Source organism: Neofelis nebulosa, chromosome 1, assembly GCF_028018385.1.
Source record: "Neofelis nebulosa isolate mNeoNeb1 chromosome 1, mNeoNeb1.pri, whole genome shotgun sequence".
Classification (NCBI taxonomy): domain Eukaryota; kingdom Metazoa; phylum Chordata; class Mammalia; order Carnivora; family Felidae; genus Neofelis; species Neofelis nebulosa.
The window spans coordinates 41,748,024-41,763,830 of record NC_080782.1 but is presented as its reverse complement, the minus strand read 5'-3'; the positions used below and the strand labels follow the sequence as shown (position 1 = coordinate 41,763,830).

The following is a 15,807-nucleotide window of genomic DNA, read 5'->3' as shown; positions in this document are numbered from 1 at the left end:
AGAAACGTTTCTTAAAGCCTTTTAAAGCTGTGCCAAGACACTGCACCACAAGCTGGTGACAAGCAACTGAATGGATGGCGGGGCAGCTCAGTTGTCTATGGCAGGTATGTGGCCTGGGGGCCAGATGCTCCGGTCTGTAAACTAAGAATGGCTTTTACTCTGTAAAGTGGTCGGCAGACAGAAGGTATCTTGTGACACGTGAAAATTGTGGGATATTCAAATCCGTGTCCGCAAATAAAGTTTCACTGTAGCACAGCCATGCCCACTGGTTGACACAGGCTCTGTGGCTGCTTTCGTGCTCCAACACCAGGGTAACTGCCGTGTGGGGCCTCAGGTAATTACTATCTGGCCCTGTGCGAAAAGTGCGCCGACCCCTGCTCTAGGGCAATCGCTACCCAGCCATTCATTCCATAGACACTGACCAAATGTCACTATCGTCGTCTTCTCCCAAGACTGCTGCTTTTTTTATTTGTTCCAATCTGGGTATCTTGAGAAGGATTTTAGCGCTTCCCGCTGCACTTGCTCTAACAGCGGGCGAGGAGAGGAGCCGGTAAGAAACCACTAAGTTAGAAAGCAGCGGCCTCTAGCGGCTCATCGAAGCATTGTTTCCGTGATTTGGTGATTATGGTTACACCTGAAAAAACAGGGTAGCTGGGAGTCTAAGTGTTGGGGGTTTTGTAGTAGTTTGAAATATCTAGATTGTTTTGTAATTTGTTTCCTGCTTTTTGCTGGTCACACCTCTAACCTGCAGAGTACAACACTCTCTTTTAGTTAAAAGGGAGATTAGTGGAGTTAAATACAAGGTCATAAAAGGCTGACTCAGTGGCGTACTGGACATTCTTCCCAGCGTTAACAGAATTCTGTCTTCAAAAAAGAACTCTGGCGAAAGACACTGATTACCATTCCCACTATTTTAGTGTGTGAATTTCTGGCGTCCCTACATATTTCTATGGACATTAACGATAGATAGGGAGGCAGCCCAATGGGAATGACCCTTGAAGTGCCTTAACCGGTTGTCGACCATTAAGTGAGAAAATTTCCCTCTCCGCGCTTCAGTTAATCTCCTGTAAGTGAAAAGGTTGGCCTCGGCAGTCTCTAAGAGCCCTCACACCTCATACACACCCCAAGCACGTATGGCCACTCGGAGAGGGTGGGCAACACTTTTCCACAGAATTTCGGTTTAAACGTTTTGTTGAGGTCACTCAGCTAGCCAGTGGCAACACTGTCCCTCGAACGTAGGTATGGCTTTAAAGCTTTTCGTGCTCCTGACCCCTGGCCCTACACATAATATTGCATGTATCACCACCAAATTAGGGTAATTTCTCCCCCGTGCGAAAGGAGAAAGGCCATCTCACGGTGACCAGGTATTTGGGGGAAATTCTGCTCTTCTCACTGTTCCATCACGTAAGAGTTCGAGTTGGACATCTTGCAGCCACTGAATTTTAGAAAAAAAGAGATGAGAAACTGGATTATGCTGAAATCTTAGACACAAATCTACACGTTCCTTTTCTGTACAGTAGTTGCTACTCTTCTTTGAAAAGAGGGATTCAGATCCAAGGCCAGAAAAAAGTTTTTAATAAACTTTTATTTTTATATTCAAGATAAAGCATATACACAATTGAATATGGAAATAAATAACTAGAAATGCTTTGGAAACTTCCACTTCCCCCCTCAAACTCATTTTTTTTTTTTTTTAAACTCATGAATCTTTTTATTTCATTTTAAGAAATACGGCAACTATAATACTAAGGGGGAAAAAAAAACACCATTTTGTACACAAACATAAAGTTGCCTCTGACTATTGGGTTTAGTTGGTTTTAATCATAACACAAAAAAAGCACACAAGACACAAAAAGACTCTTCAACAGATTTACTCAAACAGCTTTGCTCGAGAAGAAAAAGGCACAGATTTAAGGGGATGACAATGATTATCAAGAATATAGTAAATTGGGGGCTCAGCCAAAAAGTGACACTTCATGAACTAAGTCAGGAAAAATGAACGAAAATGAACGAAATGAACTCTTTCCAATTATCTGCCTTCATTAAAATGAATTCTTAAATTAAATTGTATAAACATATGATATAAAGTTGGTACTCAGGAACTGTCTTTGTATGTTTTCTTTATGTACAAATCTTTGTATACAACTTCAGTGTTCCTTGTACATTTCCTATATACCAAAATGTGCCAGGGCTTCCAAACTGCATGCCCTGAATCCCTGTGGCACTCGCTGGCAGCTGAGCGACCCCAGCGGCTTTCCGCCAGAATACCTGGAGAGTAGGAGGGACCAGTCAAATGTAGTCATCTTCAACCGGCTCCCCATTGACATCACAATAGTGGATAAAAATTGCCACTACTCGCTGAAACACACCCTTCTTCATTTGACGCATCTCCGAAATTTCCTCTCCTATTGTTTCCATACAGATGTCTGCAGACAGCTGCCCTTTCCTTCGAGGAGCATAGATGGTGCCTTAGAAATTAGAAAGTAAAGGGGAAACACGTATGATTACCAGAATCATTTGGAAAGGCCCTGACTAAGCCGGTCCATGAGATATGCCTATATCCCGTAATGCGATGGGACGGAAATACGTTCAGCTCTTGAAAGGGGTCCCCTTATTACAGACATGCCATGTCTGGTGCCCAAGACAGCATGCATGATTAAAGGCCCAAGCTGACAACGCACCAGACAGGTAAGTCATGTATACATGTACGTGTAGTTTTTCAAATCTATTTCTTCATCATATATATATCTTCTCCAATGTTTATTTGAAACACATTGAAGATGTGAGAGAGAGACACAGAGGGCGAGCAGGGGAGGGGCAGAGAGAGAGGGAGACACAGAATTCAAAGTAGGCTCCAGGCTCTGAGCTGTCAGCACAGAGCCCGATGCAGGGCTCAAACCCACAAGCCATGGGTTCATGACCTGAGCCGAAGTCGGACGCTTAACCGACTGAGCCACCCAGGCGCCCCTCCTCCTAAAATGGTTTTTAAAAACTTCCTACAAATGGGTACTCAAGAGTGCTAACACTCAGAGAAGAACTATACTCAAAAGATCTTTTCATATAATTAGCATAAATGAAACAACTTCAAAATAATATAGTTGTCAAACTCTTAATAAAGAGCAAGAAAATTATAAACATTTTGGTAATAAAAATATCTAGCTAGAAAAATCTGTCTCAAGGAGTCCTGCCTGCCAATCTTCATATATCCCTAGTAAATCAACTGATTACTGTACAAATCTAGAGCTGCTGTTTGCGGGGGGGAGAAGCGAATGCTAACAAAAAGCAAATAAAAACAATTATACAGGAAGCAGTTACAGGCTACACTGCTTTTAACTCAAACAAAGTATGAAGCACCTAACACAGCAGGATATACTCAAACTGGAGAATACAAATCAAGTCAGGTCATAATTACTTTCTTCATCGTCTTCAAAGTCATATCTGGCGAAGCTGTTGGGTTCTGCTGCCCGCAATGATCTCAACCAAGGGAAGTCAGAGATCATGGAATACGGAGCTCCATCCACAACCCCTGAAAGAAGACGACACGTTAACAGCGCTGCGGCCAGGGCAGTAAGGACGGGGCCAAACACGGTAGTGTCCTGTAAGCACAATGTAAAGTGTGCTTTCATTCACGATGGGCAAAAAAGGGCTGGACCAGGAAGGGTCCATTCTAATTCTAGCTCTGCTGCTATTCGGTCATGTGACCTTTGGTCACCCTCTGGTTCCAGGAAACGCCTCTGTTTTTCCCTCTCTTTATATAAAATGAAGAAGTTGAGATAGGTGCCCTAAAGTCACTTCCAACTCTCAGACTATACAGCAAGTTTAATTTTCTTCTACCTTTTGTGTTTCCACACTGCTTCTGATTAGGTGGGGGATGGCAAAGACTCACACAGGGAGAGCAGGATTTATCTGGCCCCTGCTACCTGCAGACAGTCAAAACACCCATCACCTTGACAAACTGTAAGGCTCCCACTCCTTGCTTCCTTAATACCTGTCTCTCCATCTAGTTAGTTAACCAGCTAGTTAATTTAGCTTCCCAGCCATCTGTAAATGCTCACCTTCTAAAGTATAGATTTCTCTCCCCCACGGGTACTTGGGGTATTTCTTTAAATCATCCTCACTTCGCGTAGCTTCAGGGAAGAATTCGTACTTAATGAGCTCTCTGGAGGCAACAACAACAAAAAAATTAAAAATTACAAAACCGGAAATAATGTTGGGGTGTGGGGTAGAAAGGACTGTCAAAATTGTATCAGGCCTAGATTCTAGGGAGCATCTCAAACGAAGTATTAAATAGCTAACAGAAGCAGAAGACTAGAAGAGGATAACATATCTAGTCAGTTCAAAGTTACTTTCTTCACTACCTTCAAAATCCTATCGGGGAAAGAGAGAAAGCCACTCTCTAATCAAATGTCGTTTGTGTAAGGTGCTTAATAAAACATTTATATAACAAAGGCATAAAAAGTCTAATTTTCTGATGATACAAAATGTCACAGTTTTAAGATCTTTAATTTTATCTCTTTTCCATGCCCTAAGGCTAAAGGAATGAAGTCAAATGTGTACGTACAGTCTGTTCCTGCAATTTTTCTCTAAGTTCAGAAATAAAGTTACAAATAACGCATGCATGCTTTTCACTTTAAGTCCCCATTTCCCTCAGGTTTTTTTACACGTTATATTTCATATGTTTCGGTGCCTGAAAAGCCCAGACAAGTATCATTTACAATAAAGAACAACTAGGTTGTGTTTCTGGGAACCCCTCCCATAGGCAATGACTGAAAAGGCCTCCAGGGACCACAGATTACTTACTGATTGATGTTTGCTATGGTATCCATCCAGCTGCGGATACGCACTTTGTTCCGGACATTGGGAGGGTTACTGAACTCGTGGATAATACAGATGTGATAGGGGTAGGGACCACTAAAGAGCTTCTGTTCCAATGTTAGTGTGTCCACCTGGGGAAGACATCACAGAGAGGGCTTTGGACAAAGGAAGTGAATGCCTTAGAAATCTAGCTCCTTAGAGCATGAACAATCTTTCTTCGGGACCTCAGTTTTAAAATCTTGGGCAGATCTGAAAGTCAAATAGTCACATTCAGTCCTGAGCACAGCTGGCCATGTGGGGAGTGGGGCTCAGCAAAATTTTTCTACCTGGCAATCGCCCTGATTTCCATCTCATGGTCATATTAATATAAATGCCCACTAAAGCAAGGAATCCAGATGCAGGTAAGTGACCCCAGGAATCCACTTCGGAGTATGTCCTTCCCAGGTGTAGGTACTGGCTGTGTCAGAGCTGCGAATGTGTAGTGTTCTATACTCTATCCAAACTGGCCCACTGCCAATCCTAATGGCAGAACACATTTCCTTGCCCCCCTTGTGGCCTTTACTCACTTGCTTTCTTCTCATGGAGTGCCCTCTTCCCCATCTCTCTTCTGCAATCCCATCTTACCATCTTAGTGGCATACGTGTCTACCTCCTACCAGAAAGGCAAACTTCTCGAGAGAAGGATGATGCCTTCTCTGTGGATTTTTCAGCCCCCAAAAATTATAAACAAAGGATGTGTTTGTTGAAATGAGTCTTTTGGGGCCAGGCTCAAACAGTGACTACAACAATTATATACTATTTCCTTTAAACTTTATTTTGGCATCACACCAAGCAGAGTCTTACGTATGTTTGCACTTTTTATCTCCCTCAGTGTTACTGAGAAGTAATTGACACACATCACTGTATAATGTAAGACATACAGCAGGACAGTCTGATTTACCTGTACTGTGAAATGTTAACATAATAGGTTCAACTAACATCCATCTTCTCATAGAGATACAATAAAAAGAAAAAATAAGGAGGATAGGAGCTATCAAAGGATTGCTTACTATATGCAACTGTTCTAACACTACGTATATTAATTTAACTATCACAGTAAGTGTAGGTTTTTAGTCTAATTGTATAGCTGAAAAAACTAAGGCAAAGCAGCTAAGTAATCCGCTCCCTGTCAGTGAATGAGACTGTGAATCAGGCGGTCTGAAACCAGAGTCTGTGTTCTAAACGGGCAACTTTTAATAAGTATAAAAACTTCAATGACTGCCCTCATCCTGTCATTTGGTAAGAACCCACAAAAATCTAACAGAGAAACGTTAATGAGGAAGACTGGCAAGGTGGTCTAGTATGGCTAAAAGAACTGTGTAGAATCTAAAGAATCATGACCACGGGTTGAGCCAATGACTAAATCCCAAGTCCAAAAAGGTGGGAGACTTAAAAAAAAAAAAAAAAAAAAAAAAAAAAAAAAAAAAAAAAAAACACTGCAACATCCCTCAGAAAAGAGCAGAGCTCGTTACCTGCTGCATCGGGCGGAGGTATATGATGCGGTTTCTCTCAGGAGGCATCCGTAGGATCTGGTCTAGTACTTGATCCATATTCAGTTTCTTGCACTGTGCGTAGTCAAATCGATTTACGATTGGTGCATTTTCTACTTTTAAATGTTTCAGTACCCTGCACCTGGTAGCTACAAAATGGAAACGATAAGCTCCATGAATAGGTCGTACAAAGTAATATAGCAGTCAGTGTACCGCCCACTTGAGAATGATCTTTGGGGGACCGGGCCGACTTATATTAGCAAAAGATGCCGCAGACATGAACATCTTTAACACAGGTCAAGTACTGTCATAAAGTACAACTAACAGTTATCAAAGTGATTTGAAAACGTGATTCTGCCCTGTTCAAAAGAAGGTGGTCACTCCCTCCCACTGAAGGAACTTTTTCCTAAGATTTTACTTTGAGGAGTCCACATTCCAGAGAATGACTTTGCTTAACCATACAAATTGTTTAGAAAAGATTTACTGAAAAGAATGAATGATGGTAACGGTTAAATTTTATGGGTAATGTTCAAATAAACCTAGAATAATTTGCATATATTATTTTACACCCACAGGAAATGAGCCGAGTCGATTTCAATTCCTATCATAAGTATAAACAGAAAACCTTAAAAGACCCAAAACTATTTGGATACTTTGGTCTGAAGCTGTATAGTTCGATGTGGTAGCCACTAGCCACCTGTAGCTTTTTAAATTTCTATTAACTAAAATGCAGTAAGATTAACAATTTAGTTCATCAGGCATTAGCCACAGTTTGAATGTTCAATAGTCACATGTGGCCAGTGGTTACCATATCAAACAGTACAGACACAGAACATTTCCATCACTGCAGAGAGTTCTATTAAAAATGCTGGCCTGAGGGATGTCTGGGTGGCTCAGTCGGTTCAACGTCCGACTTTGGCTCAGGTCACGATCTCACAGTCTGTGAGTTCAAGCCCCACACCAGGCTCTGTGCTGACAGCTGAGAGCCTGGAGCCTGCTTAGGATTCTGTGTCTCCCTCTCTCTGTTCCTCCCCCACTCATGCTGTCTCTCTCCTCTCTCTCAAAAATAAACATTAAAAAAATATATTTAAAAAAATGCTGGCCTGAAAACACGATTAAATATTCTCCCTGTTTAACATATAAAGTGTAGGATTAAAAGAAAAATAACTTATATAATAAATGCATTTAACTCAACAGTATGCTCAACTTCAGAAAAATATCCCTTTCCTCTATTTTTAACCTTAAAGTTCATTCTAATCCAATTTTTACTATGGATTTCAACTTAGTCCAATTCAAGAGACAATCAGATGCAAGAGATAAAACCATAATCAAACTGATACGCTTGATTTCTTTAATAAGACACCTCATGATGTCCTTGACCCAAATGTCCCCACCTCCCTGTAACCAGCTTGAGGTCAGAGGGCTGAGCCAAGTCTCTGCCTTTCTGGCTTATTTTCTCCTTCTGTGACCTGGCAGGAAGAAGGGCAAGCAGGGCTGGGGACAGGAAAGGAAGAAAAGAGAGCGGACGAGATGGGATACAGGTTTCAATGTGCACCTTTAGAGAAGATATGGGGTGAATGAACCATCAGAGTCAGGCGCCAGCCAGATTCTCCAAGAGCTGAACAGAGAAATGAATGAGAGGTCAAAAAGCAGCAGAGTCCAAAGGCTGAGAGGAAGATTCTCAGACCTCAGAGCGGGGAGCACTGCCGGGGCTGCCCTGCTGTTATGACCCCTGAGCTTTTGATGTGCCCCTACTGTGTTTTACAAGGAAAGTCCAAGAGGAGATGGTCATTCAGTAGACAGTCTAAAACTTCATCGGCTGGAATGGAGTAAAGTACCACTCTTGAGGGTGAACATAGGATCTAGAGTTTTCTAGAATCCAGGAGAGAGGTAGTGTTTATTTCTTAGTTTTATCTCTTCTTTCTGGGATTCTCCTCGTTTATGACAAACTGGTAAGGATTACCTAGCTTTGTTTACCAAAGTTTTGTTTGTTACTACCAGTAACATAAAAATGCAAAAAAAAAAAAAAAAAAAAAAAAAAAAAAAGGAAGCCCGTAATACTGCAATACTAATAGAATACAAATTAACATCTGGTAAGCTTTTAGAGGTCAGACCCTCCACTATGTGTACGTGTACATATACACACAGACACACACATGTGCACACACATCATTGCACTTAATCCTCACAAATATGTGTTTACAGGGTAAGTGTAATTATGCACACTTTACAGACTGAAAAAGATGAACACAGAGAATATAGAACTTGTCCAAGGCAACAAACATGTCATAGCTTCATAATTCTACACGGATAGATATCAAAACTATAATTTTGAGTGAAAATGGAAAAATGGACATACTATATATCTGAAATTATAAAAGCTCACACAAGTTAACACCCTGTTATTCGTTCAGAGGTGAATATGTACATAAGTAAAGATGGACTGGAAACACGCAGACTGAGAAGAAAAGTGGGGCCTGGACTAAAGATATTATGCCAGAAACTGGAGGTGATGATCAACCACGTCGATCAAATCTAGAGGCCGTTAAGCACCTCAGGCCCAGTCACCAGTGCCCACAGAACATGAACACAAAAGCTGTCCAACGTCCTACAGCTTGGCAAATGGTAGGGACAGGACTCAAGCTGAGATCTACCGGACTCCGAAGCCCATACATGTTGTTAATCTACTCTGTTAGATCAAGTAACAATTACCATTTGGAGGAAAGCAGAGGAGAGGCTATTTTATAAGAAGCCTCTGCACACGGTCCCTCACACATACTATGGAGTAACTGAGAATGACAACAAGGACAGAATGAGAACCCGATGTAATGATTCCTTGGAAAAAATAAAGAAATGTTCTTGTAGTATTTACGAGTCCTTAATTCTTTAAACTCATTCTTGACGCTCTCGTATGACCCAGGCCTTAAGACATACCGTGGATGAACATCATCTTGGGACAGTCTTTTAGCACTAGATCTGTGATTCCACAGTTGGTCATGGTGACTCCAACAAGATTTTTGGATTTTAATACGAGGACCTACAAAGAGAGAAACTTTAAATGATGTATCTTTCTGCAGATGTTTTTTTAAAGCTTAAATGTTTTCACTGGCACAAGCTACGAAGCAGCTGTTACCAATTTCTTCTCTTTTAGGGCAAAAAAAATTATATGTATAAAGACGGAATCTGGAGTCATTATTCAGGACCTTGGCTAGACTGAAAGTTAAGCGAGGGTTTTTTTCTTCACCTGCACATGGTCATCCTCAATCACAGGGTCGCTGGTACTGGTGGACTTATCTGCTGTCCGTTTCCGCTTCATGGCATGCCGTGGCTTTGTTTTGGCAACCTCTAGAAAAGGCAAGAGGAAAATCCAAACTTTAGCTTTTAGCTTTCTTTCCTCCAAGAGAATGCGCTCAACTGCATATGTATGAACTCTGTCAACGTGACTCTCAAATCTAGGACTTGGTTCCCAATAGAATATAATCGGATTATATCCCAATAGAACATAACTGCTATTTCCAACTAACTATTCCAAAACAACATCACCCTCCAGGATCTCAGACTTCCTGACATCAAATAGGATATCCCTTTTCATGCCTCGGCAATCTAGTTAACATTCCCATCTTTAGTCACTCACCTCATCCTAAAATACTGTTGGTGAATTAAACTCCCCACTTTCCTGCTAAACACTTTAAATTACTAATTTAGTAAATTACTAACAGTAAATATGTTTCACGGGCTGACACCTGTTCTTAATTTTATCCCACTCCATGTCCTGGTCATCTGCCATTGCCAATGCATCTGAGGCCAAAAGTCATTCTAGCTCCTTCTGCCCAGAACACCTTTTCCTGACCTCACTTTCTGAAATTCGATCCATTCCTGAAAGGTCTAGCTTAAATACCACCTGCTCTAACAAATCACCTGGGTCCCCAAACCTTATAAATGGTTCTGTAATTCCCTGTAAACTTATTTCTCAACTTAAACCAAAAGCTCCTTGAAGGCAACAAGACCGCTTTACTTCACCTTTGAGTCAATGTCAGCCACTAGCAGTGATCTAAAATGAACATTTACTGAACGAATTGAACTCAACGTTCACCGAAATGCATGACGGATACGTAAATGGAATAACAATAATGGCAAATATTTACTGAGCACTTACTGTGTGTCAGGCATTTTTCTAAGCGTTTTACTTGTATTAACTAATTTAATCCTTAAAACAGCCCTCTGAGAGAGATTATTCTCCCTGTTTTACACACGAGGAAATAGAGACATGGGACACCAGAAGAGCCTGCCACCGTGGAAGGGTGGAAGCAGGAGGCAATGCCAGGCCATCTAGTGCTCATCACTAGGCTACAAAACTTGTGGTCTCATTTATCTGCCAGATCCTTCTTAGTAAGGCCCTGACTCATTTACTAGTGTTGTTGTAACACATGATAGTTTAATTACGAAAGCAAGTGTTATCCTGATTTTATCTTGATTTTATCTAAATGCAAGGTCTAAATTCATCTCTAAAACTTTAACAAGCACATATACATTCTAAGACAAGACACTAAAAAAAAAAATCACCGTCCTCATTTTTGATAAGCATTCTGTAGCAGAGCATTTACTGCACGCAATTAGGTTGATCTTCATGAATTATATCTCACCACACTGCTTTCATCCTACTTGGTACTTCTGTAACCTTAAACGTCAACGGTTAGCAAGAAAGACAGGGAAACAACGTGCAAATACTGCAAATTCCCAGAGGCTTGGGTTAGAGACGACTCTAGAGATCTAATCTAAGTGCTTTTCTTTTTACACACCAGAACCTTCTCCACCATCTGAAATCTTTGGGAAATCTTACTATGCAAACGCACTGGAAGCAGCTGCTCTTGGTGAAACCTAAAAGGGAGCCTCAGAGTTCTACCCATCAATCTTCCGCTAAAGACCCTGAACCCAAACAAAACCCTGGGGTTTCAGAAAAAAGATGAGGACTGCTGATCTAGCTAACCCACCAAAGGCCTTCTTCCACAGTATTCCTGAAGGAACGTCACGTAAAATCTCATCATCTTTATTGACAAGATTTTGTCTGCTATGTGACGTGTCACGCAGCACATGTCACATAGCAGGCAAAATTCATAACCAATAATAGGAACTGGTTTGTCTCCCAGTACCCCAAAAATGAAAACAAAAAACAAAAAAAAGTCTGTTTCCATTCCTTCAGGACAATTTTGAAAGTAGAATCTTCTTAGCATTCTCTTTTCATGATCTGATTTTCAAACTTTTCACCTTCCTGGATTGCTCTCTTTCCTCTCCCCTTTAATTGATCAGAACATGGGGTTCAAGGTTAAATTTCCTGCTCTCCAGAGTGCCCAAATTGGCAGTTCATATTTTCTAAGAAAAGTTATAAAACTGAGTCACACTTTATATGTAGATAAGCATCAAAAACAAAGGCTTCCTTCCAATGGTAAAAGAAAAAAAGAATTTGTCATTTTTTTTTTTTTTCTTCTCATGCTTCCCTCTTTGTTTAGGAACGATTCATAGTGATTTCACACATCCACCAGCATCAACATACCTCATATGTTGGTTCCTACCACTTATTAAGTTGACAATTATTCACTGAGCCCCAAACCATGTAACACACAATGCTAGAAATTGGGAATAAAATTGCAAAACAAGAAGACACTCTCCCTGCCCTCATGGAGCTCAGTCTATTGGAAAGACAGACAGTAAAACACAGAATTATGACACAGTATAGTTAACATTGGCATAGAAGATGCTACGGAAATACAGAAAACAAACCAATTCAGTCTTGGGATGTCAGGAAAAGAGGTTAGTATTTATGAGAACCATACCATATTAACCTTAAATGCTATTCTTTGACAATCCAATTAGTTATTTTTGTGATATTTATTTTATAAAGTATACAGTGAGGATACAAAGAGCAACTTACAGTCATTTATTCCAAAAATAAGAATTCACGACATAACTACGTTAGCTTCTAACAGAGTTTTAACACTACATAAGAAAACCAAAGTAAAAGCTCAAACATTTTCTTTGATAAAGTGATATTAAAAAATCCATAACACTCGATCAAGTTTGTTCTTTTATTAGTCTGTATTTTTCTCCTTAAAACTCTGAAGAGCAGAATGGCCAACAGATATCAAAAACATGCTGGATCAAAAATAGCAAGTTGAAAGCCACTCAAATAACTTGTTCTTTCCAAATGAGATCCAGATAATACTAAAATTAGCACTTTGACATTTCTCCAGAAAAGCTGTTACTGAACGTAAATGGACATTTGTACTGTTTAAAAAATATGAGGAAATCATATATCTACTGTACGATCAGCTACACACACATTAGAAGCTTTCTCAAATTGAAAAAAAATCACACAAGAAAACAGATGTAATTTACCTAAAAAAGTAAAAATGAGATTTTTTTTTTTTTTTATTTCTAGAGAATTATTTCAGCTAAGACAAGTTCTAGTCCTGAAACAAGTCCGAAGGAAATGGTAAAGAGGGTAACAGAACATATATGATTTACATTAAAAATAAAAACAAAACAAACCCCCCCAAAACAGCAGCAACTGAAAAGTTTACTCAGGGACAAAAGACAAAATGGGAGACAGAACAGTCCCTAAGTGGGAAGACTCCATGCTGTAAAAATGACAATTATCTTTTCAGTAGATCGATGTAATGGAATTCTAAACAAAAACCAAGATTTGCTTGTGGAGCCTGACAAAATCATTATAAAATACAACCATAAAAATGAATGAGACATGCATGACTAGCCAAGGAAATTTTGAAGAAGAAGAATGAAAGAGGACAGAACACGGGAACAGAACAGAATGGCCAGAGATAAACCTAAGTATATGTAAAGTACATGATAAAAAAGCATCTCAAAAGAATGAGAATGGAGGTCAATGAATAGTACTGAAATAACTTAGTGACAATTTGGAATAAAAAAATAAAGCTCACCACCTGCAGGTTAAAATAAAGAGCTAAAATAAACAAATGAAAAACAAATCAGATGTAAACAATGACTGGAGGCATATTCAAGGAAGGTCTTCCACAGCAGAAAAATAAAGAAATCAGAAAGGGGAAACTTGTAGATGTGACTTTACAACCATGAAAAACCATGCAACAAAAGGCATCGTCATGGGGAGTTTCCGTTTAATGGGCACACAGTTTCCACTTGGGAGGATGAAAATGTTCAGATACATGGTGGTGATGGTTGCAAAACAATGTGAATGTATTTAATGCCAAAGAAATGTATACTTCAGAATGGTTAAAATGGTGAATTTTACGTTATGCATTAAAAAAAAAAAACAAAAAAACCCCGATATAATAAAACACTTAAAATTCCAGCTTGGGGAAGTATTTTCGTCGTACGCCAGGACTAGTGTCTGTAAACCGTAGTGAAATATTGAAGTAGAACTTATATTTAATTATGAGTTTATGCTACTATGATGATTAGCACATAGTGAAGGAAGATCTCATATTTATCTTATGAAAGCTCTTTTTTTTTTTTTTTTTTTTTTTAGTTTAGCTCCACATGATTTGATAAGCTCAGTTCTATTTGGTAAACAAAAACACCCTAACTACATTCTGGAGCGGATTTTAAGATTTTAAAAGTGAGGGAGACCTGGAAAAAATTAAAATATATTATTATTCATTGATAGCTATTCATGACTTAATAAAAGCAGGAGAGATTACTTAAAAATAAGGTCAGAAATAAAAACTATGGTTGAGAAATGTGCTTACCCCACCCAACCCAATGCCTTGACATATACATCATAAATATTAATGAAATTACACACATACATACATATATATATGTTTTCAGTGTATTTTCACCAAAAAGAATTCTCAGCTACATTACCCACTTACCTGCTCATCTCTCGGCAAACCTACCTGGAAGCAAAACTAGATTTCAGGAAAAACTTACTAAGTACTGCAAAGGCAGACAGAGGGGCAAACCCCTATGTTACGTTCCCCAGCCTCGGCAACTTGAGGTCCTCACCCTTTGGCTAAGGTTTAAAGCTTCACTGAGGGTTACGACTCCCCTCAGTGTGGGATGGGAGCAGAGTTACACGGGACTTAGACATCAGCATCAGTACTGTATTTAGGGTCAATATACACACAATTATATCTCTCTTAGCGGCTTGACTATTTGAGTTTTCCTGGGGTGGATGTTTTACAAGCTCTTTTACACACCTCCCTCCGCCCCCGCCCCCACCCCCCACCACTGAAAATTAGTTCAAACTCTGCATGATTGATCACAGATCCCCCAACACACAATTCAATCCGCCAAAGTGGCTTTAGGCAAGAAAACGTATAGAATGAGCTCATGCCCTTGTCAAGGCCTAACCTGCAGTCGCTAATCCTGGCAGCATTGTCATACCTGACTCAGATACCAGCGGTACATGGGAGAGTCTGCTCCTCGCCCTTGTTAGGGGCCTCCGAGGGTAGTCTTCATTAGACTGCACGTCACAGCTCTCAGGCTGGGAGCTCCCCCTCCTGTCCTCACCTGTAGCCCCAGAGCCACTCCCATTAGTCCTCTCATCATGTGCTGGGCCTGAAGACCCCCCTTGTGGCAGAGTCCTAAAGGAAAAGGCGGATCTCGTACCATCCGGGCCATTCACAACACAGGCTCGGCTGGTTGAAGGACGTTCCTCATCAGAACACCTGCTAGTTCTCCTTTGGGGTTCCTGGGGCCTGTGACAGCAGCATCTGGGGCAGACAGAACTCTCTGCATCTCCCTCCTCCATGGCCTCAGAGTCCTCTGACCCACCGGGGGAGCAGACACACTGCCTGGACACATCCACTTCGGAAGGGCTAGGCTCGGAAGAGCCGCCGCTGTTCACCGTCCTTACAAAGTCGGGGCTTTGAGAAGCAGTGCTGTGTGAGCTGGAGGCTCCCGCTGTGCTGGCGGTGGCGCTGCTGCAGCTGGGATACACATCCTTGTTTTTTTTCTTTTCAGGAATATCCCTAGCTGCTTTCATATCGGCTTTGATCTGCTCACTGGTGACCTGACAGCCTTTCTCACAGCTGCTTTCCTCGAGGGGACACTGCTTCGACTGGCCCATCTGATGGGAGCTGTACCTCTTTCGAAGTGGAGTCTTGCCTTTTCCACTTACTGCTTACAGAAAAAGAAGAACGGCCCGAGGAAAAGAAAAGATTTCAGTACAAATTCTGGACAAAAGGCAAGAGTAAATCTGGAACAGGAAACAACGTACACTAGTTTTCCTAGAGCATAATGGTGACATCACTCAGCTGCTCAAAAAACTCCCTGTGGTCTCTACTGCCTACCTGGTTTATTCTCCTCAGTTCAGCCTCCAAGGCCCATCATGATCTAATGCCAAACTACCCTTCTGGTTTCGTCCCCCCTGTATACACTCTACACGCTATAGCCCAAACCTGTCTCTCAACCTACCCTGCCTTGCTACCTCAGGGCCTTTGTTCTCACCAATTCTTCAGCCTTCA

The 15,807-nt window shown here is 40.8% G+C and overlaps 1 protein-coding gene across 9 annotated transcripts in view; it reads right to left on the bottom strand.

Moving 5' to 3' along the window:
• Nucleotides 1-1,855: 1,855 nt before the first annotated feature.
• The window catches only part of FBXO38 (F-box protein 38), a 56,063-nt gene continuing 42,111 nt past the window's right edge, over nucleotides 1,856-15,807 (bottom strand). For 7 of the 9 annotated variants that reach the window (XM_058719567.1, XM_058719568.1, XM_058719569.1 and 4 more), the window contains 8 exons: nucleotides 14,726-15,460; nucleotides 9,588-9,688; nucleotides 9,278-9,380; nucleotides 6,326-6,492; nucleotides 4,801-4,946; nucleotides 4,056-4,159; nucleotides 3,413-3,526; nucleotides 1,856-2,468 (listed from right to left, as the gene is read on the bottom strand). In XM_058719567.1, the coding sequence (XP_058575550.1) occupies nucleotides 2,290-2,468; nucleotides 3,413-3,526; nucleotides 4,056-4,159; nucleotides 4,801-4,946; nucleotides 6,326-6,492; nucleotides 9,278-9,380; nucleotides 9,588-9,688; nucleotides 14,726-15,460 (1,649 nt within the window). In that variant the 3' untranslated portion in view covers nucleotides 1,856-2,289. The remainder of the gene's footprint in view (nucleotides 2,469-3,412; nucleotides 3,527-4,055; nucleotides 4,160-4,800; nucleotides 4,947-6,325; nucleotides 6,493-9,277; nucleotides 9,381-9,587; nucleotides 9,689-14,725; nucleotides 15,461-15,807) is intronic. The other 2 variants (XM_058719570.1, XM_058719572.1) reach the window with 2 other exon arrangements.